We start from the raw sequence: 24931 nt of genomic DNA, 5'->3' as shown, positions 1-24931 counted from the left end.
CTAAAATGGATACAACATTGGGTGATGGTCGTACACTATGTGTGCAGCCAATTCTCATAGTATGTGACGCTGGCCTTCGGAGGCTCGTACTGCTCGTAGCGCTCGGTGCCCTCTTGCAGAGCCGCTGCAGCGGACAAGGTTCCAGGAGTCTCAGCGCTCGGCTCAGTCACCTCTTGACCGGCTGCCAGTTGGGCGGCACGAACGTAGCGCTGCAGATCCTGGGGCTCGGCTGTGGAACTGTCGGAAAGCAGGTCGATGGTGTGGTAGTGCATGTAGTAGTCGTAATCTCTGATTCGCTGCTCGAGGTCTGGAGGGTCGAGGAGCGTGTTCACCAGCGACTGAACGGCGCTCGGAAGTTCAGCCTCGACCTCTGTCGGAGATGGCGGTGTCTCGCCATGCTTGGTCGGCGACCCGGTGTGAGCAAACCTCCTTGCCGTGCGTCGCGTTTCGGGCGTCCTCGATGTCGGTGAGGCTGGGCCGGCTCCGAGGGCCGAAAGAGTCTCGAAAGGGCTCAACACGCCGTTCTTCGTCCGGGTCGTGGTGAACTTGAGCGTGGAGGTCATTTCACTGATGTTAGTTGAGCTCCTGAACCAGGTGGTACGCACTAAGCATAAAGCTTGTCCATTTGCGTGAGCGTTTCGGGCTTGTAGTAGTCGGTGAACAGGGGCTTTGGAGGGTCCTCATCGCCCAGCGCCCCAAGTCGAGGAGGATCAAGATGTGACCGCGTGAACCACGTTCGGTAGTTTGGTCGAGGGCCGCGGGGCACGATTGGCGCATTGGTATCCACTCCGAGGAAGAGGTTGATAGCAGCTTGCTTATCAGCGTCAAGGATGGAGTTGTTGAAGTATCGGCGAATGTTTTCTGCATGTCAGTCTGGGCCAATGGGTAGGAGCTCACGGGCAAGATCACGCGAGTGGCTCGTCCACTGAGTCGCCTTGGTTGGGCGGTAGGTGTCGCGGTTGACAACAGCACTGCCAGTGTATTGATAGGCTAGGAAATCGCCGTGGTCGTGATACATCTGCCGTCAGTGCGTGGTATCACTGGAATCTCTCACCTCTGTCAACACCTCGACCGCATCGCATGCGAAAGGAAGATTCGGGGTGCTGAGAAGTCCCAAGGCGTAGAGCTGGTGACCGAAAGCTCGCTTGGCGATGGCGAACTGCGCCGCGTTCGTACGATCGAGGCAGTCGACGCAATTCACTCGCAGAACACCACACTGCAGGAGCGGCGTCTCTCGATGCTGCCCAGAGCTGATGTTAGCAGACTGCAAGCGCCCTGAAACTCACTTTGGCTCGTTTCGAGCAGCTCCACCATGGAAGAAGTGGGTATGCTGGAGGCTTTCCTCGCAGACGTCCTCTAAGATGCCCATCACGTCCTGGTGTCGACTGCCAGTGTTAGATCGGCGCGGACCATGGCAAGATCTACACACCTCTTGGCCGCCTGAGCCATATCCCAGGCAATGTAGCGCATCCGCTTGCCTTCGGGGAGGAACTGGTTGAGGTACTCGACACATTCGCCGTACTCTGCGAGCAGCTTGGACTCTCGAGGTACCGTTTCCTTGCTCTTGACCAAGTTGAGGATGAAGATAGGTGCTCCGTATCGCCCCAGCAAATCGTCAAAGTGCTTGGCCGCAGGTGTATAGAATGGGTCTTTGATAGTAACTGATTGTCAGCTTTTGACGATCCCACTTTGCTTACTCTCGATCGGCGGTTTCGGCGTCTTGATGTCTGACGTCTGGTGCCACATGACTGGAATACTGCCTCTGATCTGGACAAAGCTGGTGTAGCCGCTGTAGTCTGCGGTAGCTTCTGGGTTTGTAGGATATCCAAAAGCTGTAGCCAGGGGTTCCGACACTATCTGCTCAGTCTCTACCTCGTTGGCAACGTCGCCCTGGCTGTCAGCTCATCTGCGGAGGCTGCCAGCTCACATTCTCATCAGCTCCTCGAGTCAAGAAACGCACACCGGCATGGTGGCGCGATCGGCGAGCGATGAGCGTGAGATAAACTGTACGCGAGAAGACGTTGATTTCTGGAACGTTAGCCATGCCATCACCAGCCAACGTACTTGTCTGGTCAAACGATCCGTGAATGAGCGGCAAAACCCATTGGCTTCGATTCTTCGGATCCTCCAGGTCGAACGCAGGCGTGAGCAGGTGGTAGTTCCACATGAAGCGCGAGTTCCACAACTTCTCGTCTGGGTGCGTGGTGAGGTTGACCTGGAGGGTGTTCGTGATGTCATAAGAGTACCTGTCGATCAGTTGTCGCCGCTCAGTTGCACTCTCACGAAAAGTAAAAGTTCTTGGACAAGTCGACCTGATCGAAGATGCTCTGGAGTCTTGGGTCAGATGGTATCGCAATGTGTTACCTACTTGGCCTCTTGGGCCGTATTGGCTGCCTTTGGGGAGATCGGAAGGAGCTAGCTGGTCAGCCTCGCATCGACCGATTGCGCCCTACCCTTGACTTGTCACAGTGATAAACTGCTGTCAGTTGCCCATTCCATCGAGTCAACTCACTGTAGTGTCCGCCAATGAGTCCCACCACCGAACGCTGTGTGATCACGACGAGGTACCAAGTACTCGTAAATCTCGCAAAGCCCACAATGCCGTAGAAGTCGAGCAGCTTGGCCAGTCCGCCCTGGCTCTTGTTGCCGTCCTCCACCATGCGGAGCAGTAAGTCGAGCTGCTGGGTATCATAATGGGTCGCGTCTTCCACCACGTTCAACACATCAGGATCTGTGCGATCGATCTTGAGCACACGGTGTGCGCTACCTGCCGACGAGGTGATGTAGTAGCGCCTGAAGATCGGTGAGTGAGTCTCTCTCTTCCGCGGTTTCCCGGCACAACCCTGGTTAATGCTCACGATTTTGTCTCGTACAGTGTGTACTGCGACAGTCCTGAAGGGTCATCGGTGTCGTCCATGCTTCGTCGCGACATGGTGACGTGGTGCGACGCTGCGATGGAGGTAGCCTTGTTGTTGACTGGGTGGTGACTGATAAAGCCGGACGAGGACTGCTTGATGACGTTTGTTGTTGACGCGTCTACTGATTAGAAAACTCATTTAAAGTGCCTCATTAGACCTCAGTCGTAATCGGATTAGCGGAATCAAATGCGGCGACTGAGATGGTGGTGGTGGCGCCAAGGCTTTTGTCGGTATGCAGGCAACGCGGCTTGCCTGCTGCATTCTTCTGGGCCGTGGTCAGGGTTGTGCATGTTGACTGATTGCACATGTGATGGAGGGACCAGGCTCCACACATTGATGCGGTCGCTCCGCCTCTGTCCGCGAGCCAGCGGCAACCAAGCGAGCCCACTCGCCTCCCACTGCGTTGATTTGCCGGCGCTTGTTGGAAGCAGTCATCAGCTGCGTTGCAAGCGCGGATCGAGGCAGCTGAGGATTTGCAGCCCTTGAAGCAGGGACCGTAACAGGGTGAAGGCTCACTGTAGGCGAGCCTCGCCAAAGGAAACGCGACCCGTCGCTGCAAGTCGGGCTCTAACGTGCTCTGAGCTGCATGAGCTGACCCTGGGGGCTGTTAACCCACGGCGGCTGACACGGCTGCAGACGACTGAAGAACTGACTTGTATCCCGACCACCCGACCGAACGACCGACAATATCTCTCAGCTACCGGCGCCGTCTTTCGGTGACGGCAGTTCTTTTTCCAACAATCAGCCTCTTCCATCGCACAGCGCACGCCAATTAATTCTCGTCGACGGCAACCATCGCATCTCTGCACTGTCCACATTGTAACCCTCCCAGCCAGAGCAAGGCGTGCGCGTGATACCCCACCGCAACCTGCTACAGCGCTCGGGTTTGCTTATCACTCCACCCACCGCTACCACCACTCCACAACCAAGCGGCACCGCGCCGCTCCACTGTCAATACGGCACGCTGATATCGACTCGCTGAGCGTGTAACGAACGGCACACGACCACTCGAGTCAACATGGTCAAGGGCGCGACTGCCCCGCTGCAGATCCGTCTGACGGAGCCTGTCATCTTCCTGCGTGGCACATCCACCGGCGCCGACTTCCGCGGTCGGCCGCAAGCCGCACGCGATGGCCAGCCGGCTATGATCCGTGGTCTTCTGACACTTCGCCTCTCCAAGCCGACTCGTATCCGCAACATCTCTATCAGCCTGGAGGGCAAGAGCCGCACCGAGTGGCCGGAAGGTATGGATGCAACGACCCTTATCTGGCATTGTCAGTGATCGGCTGCTGACACCCCCTGCGTAGGCATCGGACCTCGCCGCACGGACACGTTCGAGGAGCACACTGTTATCTCCGAGACTACCACGTACTTCTCAGCTACCGATCAGACCAAGAACAAGGTCACTCGGCGCTCGAGGTCGGCCGACCCGGCGCTGATCGCCCAGTTCGACATGGACTCGGACGAGGAGGACGAGAAGGCTAGTGATGACGGCGAAGGCGGCTATTTTGATGCGCCGCGCGGCCGCACAGGTCGCCCCGTCCTTCCGAGGAGCGCGAGCGCATTGCCCAGCACCCATGACGCCCATGCCTGGCACCGTGATGGATTCTCGAGGCGTGCCAGCCCCGAGCACAGTGCCGCACCGTCGCGCCAGGGCAGTCAGCTCGACCTGACACATCTGCGCGCGGCTGCCGCCGCCATTGAACCCCGCGGCCCATCTCCGGCTTACACACCTGCGTACACCCCTCCCCTGTCGGCGGTGGGATCGCGCCCGTCGTCAGTTCGAGGCCTGCCGGCCTACGGCGAACAGCCCCCTGCCACCCCCGACCTCGCGGACACGCCGATCACTGAGAACGTTGTGTGGAACCCTCCGTCCGCTGCCACAGACGGCGGAATCCTCAACCGGCCCGAGGCGGCAAACCCCCCATCGCCCGCAATCCGCTGGGCACCCGCCCCAGTGCCTCCCGAGTCGCAAGACCTCGAGCTCCCGGATGCCGCCGCCTCGCACTCGCTGCACACCATCGACTCCATCTCATCAAACTCGGAAGAGGGCCATGGGGACCTGCCGTCGTCCGACCACCACCCGGTGTCAACAGGGCATCACGCCCTGCCGACGGCTCCTCCAAGCCCTATCGCGACGCCCCCAGAAAACCCGTTGGACGCCGTGGGCCAGTTGGCGCCTCCTCCCGCGCAGCGTCGCAGGAGCAGTGGCCTGAGCACAGGCAACGGCGGCTCTGATGAGCCCTCTAGTGCTCAAGCTTCCCGCCCGCCATCAGTCCCGCCTTCGAGACCGGCCTCCATCTTGTTGGGCCCCGGCCAGCCAACATCAGACCTGTCGACGCCTTCGTTCCACAGCCCGTCATTCGCCAGTGGTACATCGTCGCCTCATGCGTCGACTCACCACGACGACCACCGCGGGCGCAAGCACCACAAGTTCAGCCTCTCGGCAGCCCTGCGCAGTCTGAGCCATGACATGCATATTCGCAGCCAGCCATCAAGTCGGGCCAGCAGCCGAAACCGGGCCGAGACGCCTCGCACGCCGCACTTTGGCGAGGAGAACATCGTGTCTGCACCAATGTCTCGCAGCGGCAGTGCGCAGACTGGAATCCACTCGCGTATCGCCCACGACATCACGCCCCCCGGCCGCGACCACCGCGGTGGCTCGAGCCGCCCTGGAAGCCGAACTGCAAGCCCTGCTGGCCGCGACGAGCACCGTGGCCGCAGTCGCAGCAAGATGAAGATGTTCCACGTTGGAGGCCACCGCGATGACAGCGACGATGAGGAGGTACACAACTGGAAGGAGTTCCGCAAGGGTGAGTTGCTTGCAGCTGGGGACAACGCTAACGTCTAGGCACCTACAACTACCCAATATCATTCTCGATCCCTTCAAACGCTCCGCCATCGATCCACGCCGAGTTTGGCAGCGTTGTGTACCGCCTAAAGGCCACGGTCGTCCGAGTCGGTGCCCTCACTTCGAACCTCTCCGAGGAGATGGAGGTGAACATGATCGCTGGCCCTCAGGAGGATGACATGGAGGAGACGGACAATGTCATTGTCGAGCGTCAGTGGGAGGACCAGATGAGGTACCAGATTGCGCTCAGTGGCAAGGCATTCCCCATCGGCGGTACCATCCCCATCAGCATTCGGTTAATGCCTCTGGCCAAGTGCAAAATCTACCGCATCACAGTGGCGCTGGAAGAGAAGACCGACTACTTTGCGGCGAACAAGAAGGTCGCACGTCACGAAACACCACGCAGGTTTATTCTGTTCGCCGCCAAGAACCCGGACCAGAAGAAGGAACGGCCAGAACCCCTCCTCCCTATCTTGTCCGAGTCGACCGATGCAGCCCGCGAGTCGCCATTGGCTGAAATGGCACGCACCGCGGCGTTGAACAATCCACGCGAGTTTGCCGACTTCTCGAACCCCGAGGACGACTGTTATGCTTCGCTGCTGGATCCCATGGGTCCGTGGCACCTGGAGAAGGACCTCCAGCTGCCCGACTGCATCACGCGGATCAAGTTTACGACCAAGCATGACCAGACGAACATCTCGGTCGGCCACTGGCTCAAGGTCACGATCCGTGTTGAGCGCGGCGACGACTTGCATGTTGATTCCAAGGGCCGGCGCAAGCAGTTTGACATTATCATGTGAGTGGGATGTTGTTTGTGTCGTATTCCCTTACTGACGCCCCAGTGAAACCCCAATCAAGATTCTCGACTGCCGCGTCAACACGCAGTTCAACTCGCTGCCTTCGTACGACCGCACGTTCTTCGAGCAGGGAGCCGTTGGCCGCGGATGCTCCATGCACGCCAAGCTCGCGTCGGCACCTCTGGCGCCGAGGGCTGTGCCGATCGGCAACGACAAGACTCCTCGTGCCCCATCATCCTCGCTGCCCCAGGACCTTCCATCGCCCAACCTCGCCGCGACGTCGGGCCACACACCGCACGGCAAGCACGAGGACCATGAAGACACGCTGCTTGAGCGCAACATTGTGTACGACCGCCTGATGAGCGGGCAGGAAACCGAGGCCGGCGAGGAGCCGCCAACGTACGGACAGGCGGTCGCCAATGCGATCCGCAGCGCCCGCTCGGCGAGCCGCGCCGCGAGCCGAAACCCCAGCCGCTCGGCCAGTCGCGCTCCCAGCCGCAATGTCAGCCGTGTGGCGCTGCACGACGAGGCGTGAAATACCAACAACGCTGATACCCACCCATCTATCATAAATCGAACATTTTGATCCTGTCCATCGCCCCATGGCAGTTAATATGGCAGAATAGAGCTAGATCGCTATGCACTGTTGTCACAAGAGTGGTCGTGTGGGGTGGACATGATTGTTGGCGTCGCCACGCGACGAGCCGGCCCCCACGTGGTGTGTGCCTGAGCCCCGCGATCCATGGACTTTGTTGACGCGTTTCGGATCACTGACGTTCAAGACACACTCCTTCAACCCACCCACCCACCTCCCCCACACGCAATGCTCGCCGAACTCCTCCTAGTCCTAGGAGGACACACGTCGGCGCTCTTCACCCCGAGCGGCGTGTCGCCTTCGCTGGCCGCCTACCTGCACCCAGGCGAGGTCGCGGCGCTCAACACGCTCGTGACGCTGGCGGGGCAGTACCGTTCGGTGCGCTCCTGGGCCGAAGGGACACAGGCGGCCGCGCGTGCTGGCGTCCTGGCGGCAAGCAAGAGCCGCAAGGGCAAGCAGCGTGAGGAGACGCCCCCGCCCGATACCGCGCCGGGGCAGTACACTGCCGTTTTGGCCGGCGCGATCCGCGCCGTGCTCCGCGAGTACGACGAGCTGGTCGTACACACCGAGGCGGCGGTGCTCGCCTCCGATCCCGGCTACGTCCAGCGCGGGGAGGGCGCGAGTACCTTCGTACCCCTGTCGCTGCTCGTCGCGACGTTCGACGCGTGGCAGGCGCCCATGGCCGCGCTGGCCGCGCTCGTCGCCCGCGCGCCGCAGTACTCGCCCGGCGAGCTGATGCAGCACCTGTCCGACTGCGGCTCGACGGGGCACCCGGAGCTGCGGCGCGTGTTCGGCGCGCTGCTTGATGCCGTGTGGGCGCACTTCAAGGCCGGGCTGGTCGTGTTCCTCCTGGACGGCATCGCGGCGGATACGTCTACGCCGTCGGCGCCGGCCATCGGGCTGGACGCAGGCGCCGACCCCCCGCACCGGCTGTACAAGCTCGACCTGGCGCTCGTGCCCGCGTCCGTTGGCGCGCCGACGCGCGAGAGCATCCTCTATGTCGGGAGAGTCGCCGCGACGCTCAAGCGCGAGGGGCGGGCGCTGCCCCGCAGCCTTGTTGAGAAGGCGCGGAAAGATGTCCTCGCCTCGTCGTTTGACGCGCTCGACGCCGCAGTCCAGCGCACGCGCGCCGAGGTCGGCGAGTGGCTCTGGACGCATATTCTTACCGGGCCGCAGGTGGCTGAGGCGCTCGAGTCCTTGTGAGTGCCGTAGCCTGGCATAGCTGACCTCACCGCAGCGGCAACTACTTCCTGACGCGCGACGCGGACTTCTCGCTCAACGTCATCCGTGAGATTGCGCGACTGCGCCGCGACCGCCTGCTGCTCGCCAACCCGCTCTCCTCGTCGTCCGTGATCCGCGCGTACGACCTCGACCTCGCGCTGCTCCGCGCAAGCGTAGGCACCGACGCCGAGGCGGACCGCGCGCTCGAAGCGCTGTCGTGGTCGATGCCGGCGGGACACCTGCGGCCGAACTCCAAACCCACGCCAGACGACGGGAGCGTGCGCGGCCTGTTCGCGCCGGCGCTGCTAGGCACCCCGCTCGCGCTGACAGCGACGGTCGCGTGGCCGCTCGACCTGTTCATGACCCCGCCCGCCGTGGCAGCGTACTCGGATATCCACGCGTACCTGTACGCGATCCGCGACGCGCACGCGCGCGTGCTCGACTGCTGGAGCGCGCTGAGCGGCGCACAGAGACGGCGGCGGGTGTGGACCGGCGCCGACGAGGGCGGCCTCGGCGACGAGCGGGCCGCGCGCACCGCGCTCGCGCGGACAGCCTGGGCGACCGTCCGCGCGATGCTCTTCTTCCTCGACCAGCTGCTGGGCCACTTCATGACGGATATCGTGGGGACGCAGCACCGCCGCCTGCTCGAGCAGCTGGCAAATGCGTCCCCCGACGCGCGCGCAGCCACGCCGCAGCGGCCCAGCTCGGCCGCGGCGCGCCCGGGCTCCGTGACGCCGTTCTCGAGGCCGCGGTCCGCGAGCCCCGCCCGCGGGGCGCAGTACCTCGACTTTTTGACCCTGCGGCAGATGCACGCGCGCCACCTCGCGTTCCTCCGCGAAGGGCTGCTCATCGCCGAGCGCGACTCGGCCGTGCTCGTCCGCGACATCCTCGACACGTGCAAGCGTTTCGCGGGGCTCGTGGAGCGCTGGGGCGGCGACGTGCTGCCCGAGCTGCTGCAAGAGGGCGATACGCAGGGCGGGCTGCTGGCCGAGCGGACGCGGGCAGTCGACGAGATCAGCGACGTGAGTGCGTTTGTAACCACCCGAGCTGACATCCCAGACACTGCACGACCTCATCGGCGACTTCTTCCGCATGCTCCTCGAGTCGCAGGCGCCCGTGGCTGCCAACAACGCTGCCACGGACGAGGCGGCCTCGTCCACCACACGCGCGTCTCTGTCCCGCGCGACGCTCTCGCGCACCCGCGTCACGCAGATCATGCACGCGTCGCGTACAGGTATCGGCGCGACAGAGGTCGATGACGCAGTCATGGCCCGGCATATTGAGCAGCTCCTCCTCCGCCTCGACTTTAATGGCGTGCTCACGCTCTGGCAGGAGGGCAGGGCAGGCAGAGACGTGCTCCCTCCCAGGCCATTATAAAGCCACACCACCCGCTGTATCTACCATATGTCTAGTATGCATTATTAGTCCTGCTTTACTACCTCCGCTGAAGTGGGACAGGCTCGGCGTCGCCAAACGAGTTCAACAGTGTCGTGCCGTTGATCATGCCCGTCGTCGCGACCATGAACCGCCGTCCGTGCTGCTTGCTCATGAACCGCAGGGCGGCAATCTCAGTGTACGTGCACCCGCCCAGGAAGAAGACGAGTGTCGTGCGGCGCGATTCTGAGCGCGGCTGGCGGTGGGGTGTCGACTCGTTGCTGTCGACCACGGCGCCGGGGATGGCCGCGACGGCGGCCTCGAGTCCCTTGAAGCCCGTCGGCGGCCGCTTGCCCTCTGAGCGCACAATGTCGCCCTTGGCGTCGCCTGTGAGCGCGGAACGCTGCGCCGCGGCCTGTACGAGACGAATCGAAAGTGGGGCGTAGCCAGAGTAGACGTACGAGATGTCGTCCGGGTGCGAGTCGTCCACATCGTCGACAACAAGGCGGAACGGCTTGCGCGCAGCCGCGAACGGTGTTGGGGCTGGCGCCTTGACCAACAGACCGAGGTCCTGCAGAGCAACGAGGAGAGGCAGGTGGTGATAACCGTAGGTCTGGAGGAAGTCGCGCTTGAACGTTTCCAGCGACTTGGGCTTGATGCCACCCGATGTCAGGCTGAGGAGTACGGCGGAGCGAAGAACGTAGGAAAGAGGTGCCTGCTGCAACAAGAGGTCCTCGATAATGGCGAGCTGCGCGAGCGGGTCGTACCCTGCCACTAGGTTCTGCTGAGCCTCGAGGGCCTTGTTGAAATCTGGCGTCTGGGTGACGGGCATGAGGCGCTCGGTAAGGGCGGTATCTGGCGGGTTAGCGAAGAAGGCGGATTTCAACCCACGCAATCGCAGGCTCTGCTGCTCGGCCTTGAGTGAGCCCAGCTTGCCGGTGAAGTCCTTCATCTGGGACACGCTCTCCAGCTTCTTGGCACCAGCAAAGTCGCCCTCGAGCCGTCGTGCGAGTTTGGACAGGCGAGCGCCAACAACAGCAAAGTTCAAGTCCCGGATATCGTGGAAGAGCTTGTCGCTTGCCGCGAGGTGCTGCTTGCGCTTCTTGCTGCCTGGCGCGGCGTTAGGGTCCAGGAGGTTTGGCTCCACCTCGATGTGTGCTGGGTGTGAGCTACGATGAAGAGAACAATAGCTTACCATGACTGATGCCGATAAACTCATCGAGCATGCCCTCGTACGTCAACTGGGTGCACATCGGGCTGACCCAGTCGACGGCACGGTCGAGAATGATGATGCTGTCGATGTCGGTGGACGGGTCGACGTCGGGCCGTTGCTGCTCCATCAACGTGGCGAGTTTCTGGCGGGTGAGTCCTCATCATTTAGGTGTTACCCACCTTGGCCGCATCGCCCTTGGCGATGACCCGAGGAATGGTACCAAAGGCTCTCTGGAGTGTGTTGAGCGCCAGGGCGGCGTAGTAGATGGGCGTCTCGTCTCCACGCTGAGGTGTAAGTAGGTAGGACCTGAGAATGTGGTGACCTACAAGGAACACGTCCCGCGACACATCCTCCAGCTCCATGGACAGCACATCGTCCTCGATCGGGATGAGCTCGAGTTTGAACTGTAGCGTCAGCGCCATCTCGAACCCCTGCCTCACCTCCGACACGGTAATGTCCCCCGCAACCCCCTCGTCCTCGAGCACGCGGCGGCACAGCTCGGTCGCCCGCGGCACCAGCAGCGCAGTGTACTGCAGCCCCGGGGCGGCGCGCACCTGCTCGGCGATGACGCGCATGTGCGCCCGCTTGGGCCGGCACAGCCAGATGACGTTGCGCGTGTTGACGGTGAGGAGGCCGGGTTCGAGCCAGAACATTTTGTCGACGCCATGGTGCTACGAGGGCGCATTAGCGTTGCGCGAGCGAACAAGGCCCTTCCTCCCCTCCCTCATCCTCTCGAGGCGCCTCCCTCCACCGTACCCACCTTGAGACTCGCGACGTCGATGACGAGGCCCAGAGGCCCCGCGAGCGCGGGGTCCAGCACGAGTGTCTTGGTGCCCTGTATCTGTTGTCTGCATCAGCACTGCTCGTCCCATCCAGTGGCGGCCACCACGCACATCATTCAGCGCCTCAACGAGGGCCTGCTTGCCCAGCTCGCGCAGGACGCCGACGTCTGGCCCGGCGCGGTGGGCGTGGGCGTGCACCGCGGTGCTCTCCGAGTCGCCCGACGTCGAGGGCGGGGGCAGGCGCGAGGGCCCCGCTACTGCTGCTGCTGCTGATGCCATGGGTATGCGTGCGATGGGGTGAGTGCAAGTGACGAAATGGGCCAGCAGGAATAGTGACGTCTGTGCTGGCCGACGATGGAGGGGGTTGGGTGACGAGCGGGATCAATCTCAACGCTTGCCATCAGGTTAGAGCGACCCAGACACTGAATGCGGGCACCACCACCACCAACACAATCGACGACGACTTTGACTCCTTCTTCACTGCTTCCTGCCCGTCTTCAGCGACACCACCACCATGGACGACCTCTCCACGGGGTCAGAGAGCGACTACTCGAACACGTGAGTGCGGTGCAGTGTCGCGGCTTGCTTGGCGTGCACGCAAACTGACAGACACTAGCTGGATCGCCTGGTTCCTCTCGACCAAGGGAAATGTAAGTATCAAGCAGCCAACGCCGCGCGTGATGTCTGTCACTGCGATCATGGCGCAGGTTTAACACGCCCGATGTGCCCGAGGCCACACCCCGCTCACACTGCAGGAATACTTTTCCGAAGTCGACGAGGACTACATCCTCGACCGGTTCAACCTGACCGGGCTCAACAGCGAGGTCGTGCAGGAGTACCAGCGCGCGCTCGACCTCATCACGGACAACCTGGGTGCGTATGGGCGGGTCGAGGGCGCGGCGGCTTGCTGACGCTTTGCAGACGACGAAGACCTCGACGACGAGACCCGCGAGGCGGTCGAGACGTCGGCACGTTTCCTGTACGGCCTCATCCACGCGCGCTACATTGTCACCTCGCGCGGGCTGCAGAAGATGGTGAGTGTGTTGGGTTGCAGTCTCGCCCGCTCACACGCCCAGCTCGACAAGTACCGCAAAGCCGACTTTGGGCGCTGCCCCCGTGTCTACTGCTCGGGCCAGCCGTTGCTACCCGTCGGACTGACCGACGTCCCCTACCAGAAGGCCGTCAAGCTCTACTGCCCGCGCTGCGAGGACATTTACAGCCCAAAGTCGAACCGCCACGGCTCGATCGACGGCGCATACTTTGGCACCACGTTCCCCCACATGCTCTTCATGGCCTACCCCCAGATGATCCCCTCCAAGGGCCAGCCGGCGTCGGGCGACCGCGCCGACCTGCGCCGCGAGCCAACCGGCATCGGAGGCGTCAGCACCGCCGCTGCGGCCCTTAAGGCCGACACGTACGAGTCCAAGATCTTCGGATTCCGTGTTCATGAGGAGGCGCAGCTCGCCCGCTGGCGGCGCGCGCGGCGCAACGCGTGAGTAGACAAGAGTTGTCAGGCACTAGGCGGCATCACTGACACGCCCCGCAGGCAGATCCAGCGTCTCGAGGAGCTCGAGAACAGGCCCACTTTGTAAATATAGATACATGTTCCTTACAATGACATCTGGTGACTATGCTGCTGAAACTCTTCTAACAACTACCAGGGGAGACGTTTCCACAATTGGCGACAGGGTGGCTTTAAGCCGCATCCTGGTGCGCCTCGTCTGACCCCGGAGCAGTGTCCGACGAGGGCACACCTTCGTCGGCACTGCTGCTGACAAAGATGTCATCGCCGTCGTATGTGTCGAGCTCAAAGTTTGGGATGGGGGAGGGAGCGTTGACATCGTCCTCTTCGTCGTCAGAGTCGGAGCCTGTGGTGCTAAACCAGCGGGCAATGCCGAGGCGGGAACTGGAACGCGTGTTAGGTGTCGTGTGGTCAGGGTAGCGATTACGGAGTGATGAGGAAAAGCCCGAGATGGATGGCGTACGCATGTTGCGAAATGTATCGCCAATGGTAGTGGAAAAGGTGCGGGGTATCGTGGGAGACGGGGGCTGCGGCTCGGATGGTGGTGGGGTGGCGTGCAACGTGTTGTTGGTGGGAGGGGCCAGATGGTCTGGAAACTCTCCACGCCGCAAGCCCCGGCGGCGCCGAAGCGCCGAGGCAGCCTCGGGAGTGAGCTCAGCACGGTGGCGACGTGCGCGGAACGCAATGGCGGCGTCGGCGTCCGACTCGATCGGCACAGGAGCAGCGAGGGAGTTGGTGCGGGAGGCCTCGTTGCGGTCGGTCGTGGGCCGGTCACGGTGTAGGGCGAGTCGGACTTCGGCGCGTCCACGGAAGATGGCACGTTCAATCTTGGTGCGGTTCTCAACCATGTGGAGAGATGGCCAGCTGGTGCGCTGCGACACGGCAAGCATGCGCTTGAAGTAGTGCTCGTCTGGGTCGGAAAGGAGGTTGAACCAGTCTCGGAGGGTCGTACGAGGCGTGATGGTAAGGTCGCCAGAGAAGCGCTGCAGGAAGACGCCACTCCAGTCACTCTGCAGTATCTGCGGCATGAGATCAAGGTCGCGAATGACCTTGAAGTGCTTGGAGAGGTCCAGCTTGATGTACGACTCGAGCGCCGAGAGAATGAAACCACCACGCCATCCACGGCCCTTGCGATGAGCGACAGGTCGTCCGACTGATCCGCGAGGGGCAAAGAAGAAGAGGTGGATGTGGGGGTTGGTCTGGGAAACGATCGAGAAGTTGCAGTTGAACTGGGTGTGCAAGCTGCCGAGGGGAATGTCTTCACGAAGACTGCCGTCCTTGAAGCGCGAGCCGCCAAGATTGTGAGGCAGGATCTGCCCGTTACGGTCCTTTGCCATGAGGACGACGGGGTTCAAGATGCCAGGAACCGCAGCCGAGGCAATAATGGCCGACCAGATGATACAGTTAGGGGCGGTCAGGTGGTTGAGGAGAATTGTCGGCGAGTGGCGGTCGGAAGGAACGACAGTGACATTGAGCGCACGGCCAGTGAGCTCGTAAGCCTCCTTGAATGTCAAGGAACCACGGGTGAAGAACATGGCCTGGAACGTTAGCCACACACACAACAACTCTTAGACTATCACCACACTCACCTTGCGAGCCCAGTCATAGGCCGAGTATCGCGCGCCAGTGTCCCACCATCGCTTGAGGGAGGCGAGGGGAGGGTCATCAAAGGCGCAGAGCTTGCGAGCGAGCTCGGGGCGAATGAGCTGCTTGAGCTCGGCATCGGTGTGGGTGCATGCGAGGGCAGCAATCAATCCACCAGCAGATGTCCCGGTGATGACACGAGGGAGCAGGTCGGTGTCGAGGAAGGCCTTGAGCACACCAAAGTGGTAGTAGCCGAACGAGGCACCACCAGACAGACAAAGCGCGCTCGAGCCGTAATTGTTGTTGATAGCACGGAAGAATGCGCGCTTCTCTTCCAACGAGACGTCGGTGGCTCGGCGTACAAAGTCGAGACTCTCGGCAACCTCGTTGACGTGTGCTTCGATGACGCGCTTGGTGCCGAAGAATGTCTCAGAGTACATTTTGACGCTCTCTGTGCCAGCAAAGTTGGGTCGAACGCACACCGCCAGGGCGTCCATAAGGCCACGGGTGTCCTTGTTTGTGCGGAACCGGGCGAGGGTGTGGCGAACCCGGCGGACGAGATTGTAGTCGAAGTAGGAGTCGTCTTCGCTCTGCTTCCACTCGTCGAAGCCGAGATACGTGTCCATCTCCCGGGCCGCCTGCTTCCATTCTGGGTACGTGGTCGCTGCTCTCAGCTTCTTCCGGAGCGAACCCTTCTGTCCGCGCCACGCAAGGAAGTATTCGAACACGTTTACGATCTGGCGTGTTCCGACATAGAGGCCAAACTCGATCGAGATGATCAGGAATAAGAATCCCTGGGGCGCGTGTTAATTGTGATGATGAGCACGGCTATCAACCCACCAGAAGGGGCCACCGGATGAGGTGGTAGGTAAGCCCAAGAGAGTGGCCCGTCTGGGATCGCCTAACTGATCAGCACTACACGCCATCTCAGGACACACTTTCTGACTCGGCTGTGGATAGGCTGTGGTCACGTCGATCAGTACAGGAAAATATGGGGAGGGCGTTGGGCACTTACAGCAAAGTCGGACGTCGCTGTGAGCTTCTCAATGTTTGGGGACCATTCTGGTCCACCCTCGACGGGCGAGAACACTGGTGACTTTTGGACTGCGGGTGTGTTGGCCCCATCGAATGCGGACGTGTCGGGTAGCTCGAGCGCGTGCTTGAATGCCGCGAGATGCCTTTGGAGTCAACGTGGAGGCTGGGGGAACAATGACCTACTCCTCATTGATGTAGTCTTTGGTCCAGAGGACTGGGTCGACACCGTCGGGAATGTCATCGTCCTGGGCTTGGGAGTTGTGTTTAGCGAACGTGGTGGTGGGCATGATGGTTCGTCGTCGTCGGCTTCGGAATCGGGAAGTGTGGAGGCCTATAGCCGCATGAATGCGATGGAGCTGCGGGGTTCTGGTGTGGTGTTCGTGTGTGTGTGTAGTTGGGCTCAGCTAGGTAGTTAAGTACAAGAAAGAAGAGGACGGTTAGCCGAGGTGCGATGGAAATGTTGGGGGGGAGATGTGATGGATGGATTGGATGGAGCACCATTGATTGCTGTGTGGCGTCAAGGACGAGAGCCAAGCAAGCGCCGCCAGCCGCAGTCTCCGAGTGCGGAAGCGCATCGCCGGCCGGTTGGGTAATAATCCCCCGGCCAGTCGCCACCTAACACTAATCAAACTAACACTTTGCCCTTGATATTCCACGCTTCACCCACTCTCCAACCATGGCGACCCCGCTCCTACAACAGTTTCCATCCCTCGCATCCTATCCACCGGCGTTTCTCAAGGACTTGCTGAGCTCACCAGAGCTGACAGAAGCATTCCTATACTCGCTCCCAGAGGTGCAGCAGCTCGCCGCAGACGTAGAGCGGCTCGGACGGGAGAATGATGAAGTGGCCCGTAGGTATCCTGTTCCCCGTCCCCCCATCCCCACCACTTTGGCTGCCGGGGCCATCATTGGCTGCTCCGGCTACACCGGCGCCCTTTGCCGAGTTGGCACGCGCATGAATGACCGCGTGATGACTGACACCCCACGCGCAGGCCAGAACCTCGCGTTGAGAGACGAGCTCGTCGCACTGCGGGAAGCGACGGCCCAATCATACAACCACGCCGAGGCGCTCAAGGCGCAGTGGACCGAGATTGACAAGGCGCAAACCAACCTCTACCAGGTGGGTAACGATCTGTCCTCCATTAACTGACCCATGTCAGCGTCAGCGACCGTCCTTCCTTCACATGCGCCTGCGACACAGTCTCACGGCTCAGGATGACGCGAGCGAGAAGATTGCGACGGCGTTCATTGAGGGTACGGGGACGGTAGGCAGCAGACCGGGCTCGCGGGTCGATTCGCCTGCGCCTGGGGCCGAGGAGCGCGCAACAGAGAGGGTGAGTGGGATGGTGGTGGGAGGCAAAAGTGTTGCGCGGTGCACAGATGCGTCGTCGTGCTGGCGCGTGCTGGCAACGCGTGGCCTCGGATGCGAGCTGGCTGTGCACGGACCTCGGCGCTGACAGCTTTCCAGGGGCGTGACCGTGCACTGGACGAGTTTATCGCCGACTTCAAGGCCGCGCGCAAGACGTATCACAAGCGGGCTATTTGGGCCGAGCGGTGGGCTCGTGGAGAGGTTGCATGGCGGGATGACTGAGGTGTGCATATAGTCCTAGATTCGTTGTAACGATGTCGCATTAAGCATTGAGGGGAGAATGACGTATGGGGTGGGTCGTGAGGCAATGTCCGCTGTTGTTCGCGACTGAATTGCGGTGTGTGCGTTTGTTCCAGGGCGGCGGCGGCGGCGGCGGTCGATGCCCATCTCCGACCGAACGCAGATGGTCGATCTTTGGTGTAGATTAGCACGTTGCTCGCCGGTAGTCGCCGCACTTGTTTTGCTGGACCATTCCGGCAGCAGCCACCGCCAGAGCCACCCACAAATTGACGCAGCGTAGAGAGCAGAGCAGCGAGTGCATCCGGCAGTGACGCTTCGCTTAATATGCGGAGTTTAACACAATCACGTGATTTGATCTTGCTGGTGGAACCATCCAGGTTGGAAGGCAAGGCGGCCGGCGGGGTGGGGTGGGGGGAGGACTACAGCCAGCTGGCTGGCTGGCCAGACGCTGAGCGAGCACCCAAGCATCCCAAGACCCAGACCAATACTTGGCATTGTCCCCCCATCCACCTCCCACTCATATCTCACTCTCTTGCATCCTCTTCATCAACTGCACAACTTCATCCTCTCAGTGGCAAACACCCCCAACAACACTCAATCTCTGGCGACACCGACATGTCCTCCAACCCCGACACCCGCCCCCTCCCGGACGGATGGGTGACACAGTGAGTCGGCACTCGCCGCCGCCCAGCCCCACTGCTCCAGTGCTCACACCACAGGCTTAACCCCGACTACAACACCTGGTTCTACGTCAACACCAAGGCGCCCGGTGGCCCAAAATCGTCGTGGACGCAGTAGGTCGCCGCTGGAGCCGCCTGTCGCCTCGCCGCTCGCCGCTGACACTGTAGCCCTGCCGACGAGGCACCTCCCGCCGGCGGCTTCGCTTCGCCCTCCGGCCCGCCCCCGAGCGCCAACGAGAAGGCGTCGTACCAGCCTAATGCTTCCCAGCAGCAGAGCAACGACGGCGACGAGAAGAAGACGCGCGGCGGCCTCTTCTCCAAGCTGACGGGCAAGAACAACAACAACCAGCAGCCCCCGCCCCAGTACCAGCAGCAGCAGGGCTACGGCGGAGGATACCAGCAGCAGCAGGCTTACGGCCAGCGCCCCATGGGCTACGGCCAGCCGCAGATGGGTTACGGCCAGCCCCAGATGGGCTACGGTCAGCCCATGTACGGCCAGCCCATGATGGGCGGATACCCCCAGCAGCCCATGGTCGTCCAGCAGCAGCCCCAGAGGCAGGGCATGGGCGCGGGTACCGGCGTGAGTGTGGCTGTGCCTAGCGACGGAGGATATGGCTAACGTCGTCACAGGCAATGCTCGGTATGGGTGGTGGTCTCCTCGGTGGTATGATGATCGGCAACATGATGTCCAACGTGAGTATCCCCCTCCTCCATCCCCCTCCCTCCCCGCCCTCCTGGCCACCGCCGATCACCCATCACTCCATCACTAAGGCCCGTGCCTATTCTACACACACGCCACACCCCCTTTTTTCATCACTAACGTTCTCAGTACAGCCACGACCAGTACATGGACGGCTACATGGACGGACAGGCCCAGGACAACTACGACGGCGGTGGCGGATTCGATGGCGGAGGAGATTTCGGTGGCGGGGACTTCTAACCGTGCCGGTTAGAAGCGAAACGCGCTCTTGCTTGACCTCCGTCTTGCAGCGAGGTCGAGGACTTGCCTCCCCACTTCCTACCCCCCCCCCCCCTCCCCCGTCCCCCTTCCTCACCCTTCCCTCATAGTGCATTGTCGTTTAAAGGCGCAGCACACGCGACCCGCCTCGTTGTTTCGGTTTGATTTAGGCTCGATGTTAGCATCTGCGAGAGTTGTAGACGGCGCACGGAAATGCACGTTCTTGACGAGATGGTGGTTGTGCCACACTGTGGTTGGTGGTGGTGGTGGTCTGTGCACAGCATTTTGCTTATCGAGTGATTTTCGGCGCCAGAAAAGCGAAACTCGCTGGCGTGTGCGTGCGTCGTCGGTCTCTCGCCCTCCACGCCGCCGCACGGCGCAGATGCGCAGTTCTTGGCATTGTGCCTTCGTCGAGGCATGGCGGCCGACGGCTAAGCGGCGACGATACGAGTGGGGGCGGGGTTACGGGGCGGCAAAGCCTCAAGCGGGGGCGGGGTCGGCGTAGGCTCGCTGACGTCACCGCGGCGATGGGACGGCGTCGAGACCGAGGTGAGGTGGTCTGTGTGCGCACATTATCGCTTCACATCAACTTGTGCTGCTCGCAACTTGCAGCAACTTGAACACTGACACTGATATGCCTGTCGCTGCGGCCACGAGCACCGCGAGCACTGGCACGACGAAAACGAGGACGCCCACAGCCTAGGCGACGCCAACGCGATACGGCCCCGAGACACGGCTGTCTGTCTGCCTGTCTGTCTGTCTTCCTCCGAATCAATCTCGGCCACTTGCAACAATGGCCCTAACGCTCACCTTCTTCGCGCTCCCCCCGCTCCCCCTCCCACCGTCCCCATCGCCGCCAAAGCCGCCGCGCACAAGCTTCGCCGACCTGCCCGACGAGCTAGTGGCGCACATTGCCTCGCTCGCGTGCCCGGCAGCAGAGAACAGCCTCGGCGAGCACTGGATCAACCTCGGCCCCCCGGCGCGCGGGTACGGCGCGCGCGATGTACGCGCCCTCCGCGCCACATGCCGCCGCGTCCGCGACGCCATCAGGCCGCGCGAGGTCGGGATCGAGATTCGCGACGAGTGGGACGCGCATGCGCGCCTTGTGCGCTGGGCTTCTGCCCCCGACGAGGTGCTGCGCCGGGTCAGGTGGGTCAGGCCACGGGGCAGCTACTAACGCCAGATACCTGCGCTTCACGCCCTCGCGATCGCCCGACCGGCCCGTGCCCCCGCTCACCGCGCTCGCGCGCTTCGAGCTGCTCGTCGGCGTGCTCTCGCGCGCGGCCAACCTCGCGTCTGTCGAGCTCGCGCACAACCCGTTCTGCTCGCACGATGCCTACGGCGCAGGCCAAGAACGGTACTTTGCGCTCGGGCGGCACGGGGCCGAGGACGCGGGGCTGACCCTGCCGGCGCTGCGCTCGCTCGACGTCGCGCTCAAGTGCCGCGTGTGCAGCGCGCACATGACGTACCTGCTTGCGTCTTGGTCGCCCGGGCTGCAGCGGATCAAGTGCGCGAGCGTCACTTTCGCGCCCGTGAGCACGATCGCGCCGCTCGTGGGCGTGCTCGCGCGCGCGCCCCTCACGAACATACACATCAAGGTCAGCGACGAGTGGGACCCCGTCACCGTGCTCGCGGCACTACGGCCCTGCGCGGGGACGCTGCAAGAGGTGTTCGTCGCGCCGTACGACACGAGCCGGAAAGTGCAGGTAGTGTACTCGCTCTCGCCGGCACACGGGCCTCCGCCGCCAGAGGACAACGACGCGCCCGCCGGCGGCGCAGAGGCGCGCGCGCGCTGGCTCTCGCCCGGCGGCGCGCTCTATTCCCAGCTGGCGCACTACCGCGCCTTGACGTCTCTCGACCTCTGCCTGTCGCCGTCCGCCATTGTGCCAGGCCTGGCAGACGACTGTGGCGAGTGGCGCGACGCCGCAGCCTTCGCTGCCGAGGAGCTGCTCGCCGCCTGCCCCACCCTCGTTCGCGGGTGGTGGTGGACGCAGGTCGTCGACCTCGACTACCGCCAGCTCAAGGGCTACGAGCGCTGGGGCTGGCGTGTCGGTGCCGGCGAGGGCGGCGGGCACGCTGGCGGCGTTGTGCTCGACGCTGCGCCGCGCTGGATCAGCCCCATGGTCAATCGCAACCAGGACGCCCAGGGCACTGCGCAGAGTATCCCCAGTGAGGAGTGGCACTAGGGTGGTGGATGTGGGTGGTGTTGATCCGCAGCAGGTTGGTAGTGCAAGAGCGGCGCGCAAGGCGCAAGGCGCAAGACACGAGCCGCGAGACGGGAGAGCAAGACTGAGAAGAGGCCAAACGCAGACACCATGTTGTATCATCGCAATCATCATCGTCATATCTAGCCGCATCTAATACACCATGTATCATGTTCACGACGACACTGCAGTTCGCTCGCCATGCCGCACTCTACACTCGTGATACATGCTACACGCCTGCTACGCCAGGATACTGTACAACGCGGCGCCCCGGCGCCCTCCTCCCCTCCGCCTACTTTCTCCGTCCCTTTCTGTCCTTGGCCACCTTGCCGTCGCTCGAGCTGAGCCCAAGCTTTTGCACACAGTCGGGGCAGTACCACGTATCCGGCAGCTGTCCGTTGATATTGACGCACTTGACGTGGAACTGGAGGCGTCAGCACACCACTCCCTACCACCCCTTCCCCACTCACCCATTCAAACTGGCACTTGTCGTTGTCGCACCCAATCATCTCGCCGTAGCTCTTCTGCTGGCAGAAGCAGTAGATTGCGTCGTCGGCCTCGACGTCGCCGCCGTCCGCCATCTCGACCTCGCCGTCGGCGTCCACATCCGACATGGTCGTTGCGATGCTCTGGTGGCGCTCTGCGCGGGCACCGCGTGCGCCACCAGTAGCGCGCGAGACGCTGCCCGCACGCGGCGCAGGCGGGGGCGGCATGCTGCCCGGCGAGCCGACGAGCGTGCCCATGCTGCTGCCGGCGCTGATGGCGGCGGCTAATGGCATATTGCCGGGCTTGTTGCGCCGCTTGACGTGGCGCGCGTCGCTGCCGCTGCCGAGCCCCTGGGCAGGCAGGAGCACCTCTGCGCCGCCCAAGTCGCCCATCTTGACGTCCGTGTCCAGCTCGTCAATGTCCATGCCGCCGACCTTGTGCCACTCGTTCTTTCCGCGCTCTCGCGCACGCAGCACGATGCGCTCCAGCCGCTCGGCGAGCTTGATCTTCTCGGCCTGCAGCGACTCGATCTTGCCCCACTCGGTCTGGATCTTGGCGACGTTCTGCGCGTCCTTGGTGCTCAGGTGGGCCGTGGGGAGCGCCGCACCCGCCGGGATGGGGAGGGTGAAGGTCGCTGTTGAGGGCTGCGCGTTGGCCGACGACAGGTTCTTGATGCTCTTCGTCAGGCCATAGTGCCGCTGGTTGATGCGGTTGAGCAGTTCTGTGTGCGTCAGCTGGGCTCTCTCATCCGATCGATAGCTACTCACGGCCTATCCGCTCATCCTTCTCCCGGATCTCCTGCAGCAGAAACGTCACCTCGCCCTGGAGGTTGTCGAGACCTGGTGTGTCAGCTTGTGCCTGCGAACGAGAACTGCAAGCTCACTCTGCACGAATTCCGCCGCGACTGCCGCCGCCTCCTCGTGGTTGAAGTGCGGGTACACGTGAAGCTGCGCCTGTGCTCCCGCCATTCTGTGGTCGCGTGTGGTGGTGTAGGCTGTTTTGTTGGGCGTGAGCCGCGTGATGAAATATATGCGTTGCTAACTTGCGAGTTCGAGGTGCTTGGTGGCAAATGGTCCTTTCGTTGGTGGTAGGCGCGGAAGTAATTTTCAGGGTTCAAGACACGCGCCTAATCCGTCCACAAATGCCAAGCTGTGGTGGAGGGAGTCCGCTACGCGCCGAGCAGTGACGCATTCCGGCACCCCGGCCGAGACCATTGTTGGGTCCAAGGCCGGCTTTGTCCTCGTCGCGACTTTGACCTCGAACAAGACCACACACAACCACCTCCGCACACACACACACACATACACAAAATGAGCGCCCAGACCTTGTTCCGCGCCGGCGCCGCTTTGAGTCAGTGCATAGCTTGGCAACCCCCACTCACGCCCCAGCCGCCACTGGCATGTCGTTTGGCGCGTTTGGCGCCCACGCCCTCCGCGCGCGCTTCCCCGAGCTGCCCGAGAAGTCACACACGTCGTGGATGACGGGCTCGAGCTACCTCATTTTCAACGGCCTCGCACTGCTCGCCATCTCGGCCCACCCGTCCGTTGCCCTCGGCGCGCGCAGGTACAAGACGGCTGCCGGCCTCATTATCGGCGGCGCCCTCACCTTCAGCGGCACAATCTTTGGCCTCGTCCTCTGGCGCGACCAGGTCGCCAAGGTGTTCGGCCCGCTCACTCCCCTCGGCGGCTTGGCCATGATCTCTGGGTTGGTACACCACGCACATGAATAATACTAACATATGATACAGCTACATCGCGCTGGCACTTTGAGAGACGGCACACATCCCAGAACAGCAAACACCAAAACATGTCCTTGAGACCTTGAGAAAAAGAACCCTTGTCAACTGGTGGATTGCTACAATGCTTGATGACGATATCTTGAGACAGGAGAGACTTGTGCGATGATGCGGATGCTTGAACAGAGAACATTCGAGCCAGAGTGGAGGAGGTTGAAACGGGGCCGAGGAGAAAGGGGGAAGGGAAGCATGAAGTCGTGCTGACGTATGTGGGCGCACAGCACTCTAGACGCCCCTAGCGCCGCCGGGCGGCAAAGGTGGGTGGGTGGCCATGCTGGCCGCCGGCAGCGTTCACGTTGGTCTGGATTAGGCGAACACTGCAGTGGCGTCGGCGGGAGTTGCGTCGAATGGGTGCGGCTGGTGGAGCGTGTCGCCACCCGCGCCGCCGGCAGTGGTGTGTGGCCCGCTCACGGCGAGCTCGAGGCCATGGGTCGCGGCGAGGTCATGAACCTGGCTCTCGCTCACGCTGTCGACGCGGGCGAACAGCTGGCCCAGGGCGCGCGAGAAGACCTTGGCACGGTCAATCTCCTCCCAAGCGATCGCCTCGACCGCCTGAGAGAGGGCCTTGTCGTCGTGGTCGACCGTGGCCGGGTTGAACTCGCCGTGCGTGCTCGAACGTGCGCCCTCGAGAACGTGTTCGATGAGAAAGTATGCGCAGTGCGTGTCGCCGTAAATGAGCTTGAGAAGCGAGACTGCAATCGGCTTGGGCGGGAGAAGGTATCCCGTCGAGCCGGGCACCTTGCGGGCAGTGGGCGTACGGAAGAGCACAACAGAGCGGGTTGCGAGAATGGTGAGGTAGTCCATGTCTGGTGGTGTGAGCGGGTGTGTGTGCTGAGTCATCGTTGAAGGGTAGCTTACCTGGGATGGTACTGGTGGCGACTGATGGGTATGTGTTGTGAACAGCGGCGACTGGGTGATAAAAGGACGTGGAATGGAAATGAGAGAAGGCAGTTTGGGTTGCCATGATTGTAAGGTTTATATAGGCTGTTGTTGTGTGGGTGGGTGAAGGGGTGAGGGGGGTGAGGGCGGTGGGGAAGGCGGTCGCGGTGGTGGTTGTGCTGGTGGAAGCGGGGGCAGCGGGGGCGGTGAGCGTGGTGAGCGAGCAAGCGATAGGCAGGCACGCGGCAGAGAAGCAATCTGACGAGCGGATGGGAGATAGGCAGGGTAAAGGGGTTGTCGACGAGGGGGGGACACTGGGCAAATGTGACGACGACGCGGTGGGTGCTGCGGTTAAAGGATGTGGACGTGTGTGTGTGTGTGGAGAGAGGGGGGGAGGTGTAAGTGAATCAGTACGACGACGAGGCACA

At 62.2% G+C, this 24931-nt stretch overlaps 11 protein-coding genes across 12 annotated transcripts; 6 read left to right on the top strand and 5 right to left on the bottom strand.

Moving 5' to 3' along the window:
- Nucleotides 1-6: 6 nt before the first annotated feature.
- FIG4 (Polyphosphoinositide phosphatase) lies at nucleotides 7-2948 on the bottom strand. The gene is made up of 13 exons (XM_062767630.1): nucleotides 2859-2948; nucleotides 2513-2793; nucleotides 2369-2415; nucleotides 2284-2327; nucleotides 2065-2246; nucleotides 1928-2028; nucleotides 1698-1890; nucleotides 1430-1661; nucleotides 1287-1385; nucleotides 1055-1250; nucleotides 898-1018; nucleotides 606-861; nucleotides 7-567 (listed from the first exon to the last, which is right to left on the bottom strand). The coding sequence occupies exons 1-13, from the start codon at nucleotides 2930-2932 to the stop codon at nucleotides 36-38; spliced, it is 2358 nt and encodes a 785-aa protein (XP_062623614.1). The 5' UTR covers nucleotides 2933-2948; the 3' UTR covers nucleotides 7-35.
- A 680-nt stretch (nucleotides 2949-3628) lies between these two features.
- On the top strand, nucleotides 3629-7224 carry ALY2 (Arrestin-related trafficking adapter 3). Its single transcript, XM_062767629.1, has 4 exons — nucleotides 3629-4162; nucleotides 4226-5731; nucleotides 5770-6565; nucleotides 6612-7224. The coding sequence occupies exons 1-4, from the start codon at nucleotides 3937-3939 to the stop codon at nucleotides 7099-7101; spliced, it is 3018 nt and encodes a 1005-aa protein (XP_062623613.1). The 5' UTR covers nucleotides 3629-3936; the 3' UTR covers nucleotides 7102-7224.
- Nucleotides 7225-7389: 165 nt separating this feature from the next.
- On the top strand, nucleotides 7390-9759 carry Tubgcp4 (Gamma-tubulin complex component 4; the record flags this gene model as incomplete). Its single annotated transcript, XM_062767628.1, has 3 exons — nucleotides 7390-8360; nucleotides 8399-9404; nucleotides 9442-9759. 3 exons carry the CDS (start codon nucleotides 7390-7392, stop codon nucleotides 9757-9759), a joined length of 2295 nt encoding a protein of 764 aa, XP_062623612.1.
- A 36-nt stretch (nucleotides 9760-9795) lies between these two features.
- On the bottom strand, nucleotides 9796-12030 carry Vps33a_1 (Vacuolar protein sorting-associated protein 33A; the record flags this gene model as incomplete). Of its 2 annotated transcripts, XM_062767626.1 has the most annotated exons (8): nucleotides 9796-10611; nucleotides 10648-10914; nucleotides 10952-11111; nucleotides 11149-11253; nucleotides 11296-11373; nucleotides 11410-11640; nucleotides 11730-11810; nucleotides 11863-12030. In XM_062767626.1, 8 exons carry the CDS (start codon nucleotides 12028-12030, stop codon nucleotides 9818-9820), a joined length of 1884 nt encoding a protein of 627 aa, XP_062623611.1. In that variant the 3' UTR covers nucleotides 9796-9817. The 2 variants fall into 2 exon arrangements, with proteins under 2 accessions (XP_062623611.1, XP_062623610.1); XM_062767627.1 differs by having other exon boundaries at nucleotides 11149-11640.
- A 235-nt stretch (nucleotides 12031-12265) lies between these two features.
- Nucleotides 12266-13343, top strand: ckb-2 (Casein kinase II subunit beta-2; the record flags this gene model as incomplete). The annotated part of the gene is made up of 6 exons (XM_062767625.1): nucleotides 12266-12309; nucleotides 12368-12401; nucleotides 12507-12624; nucleotides 12673-12785; nucleotides 12828-13243; nucleotides 13298-13343. The coding sequence occupies 6 exons, from the start codon at nucleotides 12266-12268 to the stop codon at nucleotides 13341-13343; spliced, it is 771 nt and encodes a 256-aa protein (XP_062623609.1).
- A 103-nt stretch (nucleotides 13344-13446) lies between these two features.
- Nucleotides 13447-16179, bottom strand: CNBE2340 (Patatin-like phospholipase domain-containing protein; the record flags this gene model as incomplete). Its single annotated transcript, XM_062767624.1, has 5 exons — nucleotides 13447-14811; nucleotides 14863-15651; nucleotides 15698-15748; nucleotides 15873-16035; nucleotides 16076-16179. 5 exons carry the CDS (start codon nucleotides 16177-16179, stop codon nucleotides 13447-13449), a joined length of 2472 nt encoding a protein of 823 aa, XP_062623608.1.
- Nucleotides 16180-16534: 355 nt separating this feature from the next.
- Vps37a (Vacuolar protein sorting-associated protein 37A) lies at nucleotides 16535-19238 on the top strand. The gene is made up of 8 exons (XM_062767623.1): nucleotides 16535-16743; nucleotides 16885-17012; nucleotides 17053-17157; nucleotides 17361-17446; nucleotides 18221-18295; nucleotides 18350-18761; nucleotides 18812-18874; nucleotides 19011-19238. Exons 1-8 carry the CDS (start codon nucleotides 16569-16571, stop codon nucleotides 19119-19121), a joined length of 1155 nt encoding a protein of 384 aa, XP_062623607.1. The 5' UTR covers nucleotides 16535-16568; the 3' UTR covers nucleotides 19122-19238.
- Nucleotides 19239-19932: 694 nt separating this feature from the next.
- LOC62_01G001148 (uncharacterized protein) lies at nucleotides 19933-21432 on the top strand (the record flags this gene model as incomplete). The annotated part of the gene is made up of 3 exons (XM_062767622.1): nucleotides 19933-20288; nucleotides 20323-21308; nucleotides 21368-21432. 3 exons carry the CDS (start codon nucleotides 19933-19935, stop codon nucleotides 21430-21432), a joined length of 1407 nt encoding a protein of 468 aa, XP_062623606.1.
- Nucleotides 21433-21550: 118 nt separating this feature from the next.
- On the bottom strand, nucleotides 21551-22865 carry YNG2 (Chromatin modification-related protein YNG2). The gene is made up of 4 exons (XM_062767621.1): nucleotides 22713-22865; nucleotides 22597-22668; nucleotides 21814-22550; nucleotides 21551-21767 (listed from the first exon to the last, which is right to left on the bottom strand). Exons 1-4 carry the CDS (start codon nucleotides 22795-22797, stop codon nucleotides 21636-21638), a joined length of 1026 nt encoding a protein of 341 aa, XP_062623605.1. The 5' UTR covers nucleotides 22798-22865; the 3' UTR covers nucleotides 21551-21635.
- A 274-nt stretch (nucleotides 22866-23139) lies between these two features.
- On the top strand, nucleotides 23140-23558 carry SPAC1782.12c (UPF0382 membrane protein; the record flags this gene model as incomplete). The annotated part of the gene is made up of 2 exons (XM_062767620.1): nucleotides 23140-23179; nucleotides 23218-23558. The coding sequence occupies 2 exons, from the start codon at nucleotides 23140-23142 to the stop codon at nucleotides 23556-23558; spliced, it is 381 nt and encodes a 126-aa protein (XP_062623604.1).
- Nucleotides 23559-23930: 372 nt separating this feature from the next.
- Nucleotides 23931-24428, bottom strand: LOC62_01G001145 (uncharacterized protein; the record flags this gene model as incomplete). Its single annotated transcript, XM_062767619.1, has 1 exon — nucleotides 23931-24428. One exon carries the CDS (start codon nucleotides 24426-24428, stop codon nucleotides 23931-23933), a length of 498 nt encoding a protein of 165 aa, XP_062623603.1.
- Nucleotides 24429-24931: the final 503 nt, after the last annotated feature.

This window comes from Vanrija pseudolonga, chromosome 1 (assembly GCF_020906515.1).
Source record: "Vanrija pseudolonga chromosome 1, complete sequence".
NCBI classification, from domain to species: domain Eukaryota; kingdom Fungi; phylum Basidiomycota; class Tremellomycetes; order Trichosporonales; family Trichosporonaceae; genus Vanrija; species Vanrija pseudolonga.
The sequence above is the reverse complement of the archived record's forward strand: the minus strand, read 5'-3'. Positions and strand labels throughout refer to the sequence as shown.

What these genes read in the sequence shown, in the direction of transcription:
- FIG4 (XM_062767630.1), bottom strand. Translation starts at nt 2,932, where the DNA reads ATGTCGCGACGAAGCATGGACGACACCGATGACCCTTCAGGACTGTCG. An exon ending in CGGATCGTTTGACCAGACAA is followed by an intron (nt 2,029 to 2,064) that starts GTACGTTGGCTG and finishes CTAACGTTCCAG; the next exon opens with AAATCAACGTCTTCTCGCGT. An exon ending in CTCGAGGAGCTGATGAGAAT is followed by an intron (nt 1,891 to 1,927) that starts GTGAGCTGGCAG and finishes GCTGACAGCCAG; the next exon opens with GGCGACGTTGCCAACGAGGT.
- ALY2 (XM_062767629.1), top strand. Translation starts at nt 3,937, where the DNA reads ATGGTCAAGGGCGCGACTGCCCCGCTGCAGATCCGTCTGACGGAGCCT. An exon ending in CCGCACCGAGTGGCCGGAAG is followed by an intron (nt 4,163 to 4,225) that starts GTATGGATGCAA and finishes CCCCCTGCGTAG; the next exon opens with GCATCGGACCTCGCCGCACG. An exon ending in AAGCAGTTTGACATTATCAT is followed by an intron (nt 6,566 to 6,611) that starts GTGAGTGGGATG and finishes CTGACGCCCCAG; the next exon opens with TGAAACCCCAATCAAGATTC.
- Vps37a (XM_062767623.1), top strand. Translation starts at nt 16,569, where the DNA reads ATGGCGACCCCGCTCCTACAACAGTTTCCATCCCTCGCATCCTATCCA. An exon ending in GGAGAATGATGAAGTGGCCC is followed by an intron (nt 16,744 to 16,884) that starts GTAGGTATCCTG and finishes CCCCACGCGCAG; the next exon opens with GCCAGAACCTCGCGTTGAGA. An exon ending in TCATTGAGGGTACGGGGACG is followed by an intron (nt 17,158 to 17,360) that starts GTAGGCAGCAGA and finishes ACAGCTTTCCAG; the next exon opens with GGGCGTGACCGTGCACTGGA.
- YNG2 (XM_062767621.1), bottom strand. Translation starts at nt 22,797, where the DNA reads ATGGCGGGAGCACAGGCGCAGCTTCACGTGTACCCGCACTTCAACCAC. An exon ending in CGCGGCGGAATTCGTGCAGA is followed by an intron (nt 22,669 to 22,712) that starts GTGAGCTTGCAG and finishes CTGACACACCAG; the next exon opens with GTCTCGACAACCTCCAGGGC. An exon ending in ACAAGTGCCAGTTTGAATGG is followed by an intron (nt 21,768 to 21,813) that starts GTGAGTGGGGAA and finishes TGACGCCTCCAG; the next exon opens with TTCCACGTCAAGTGCGTCAA.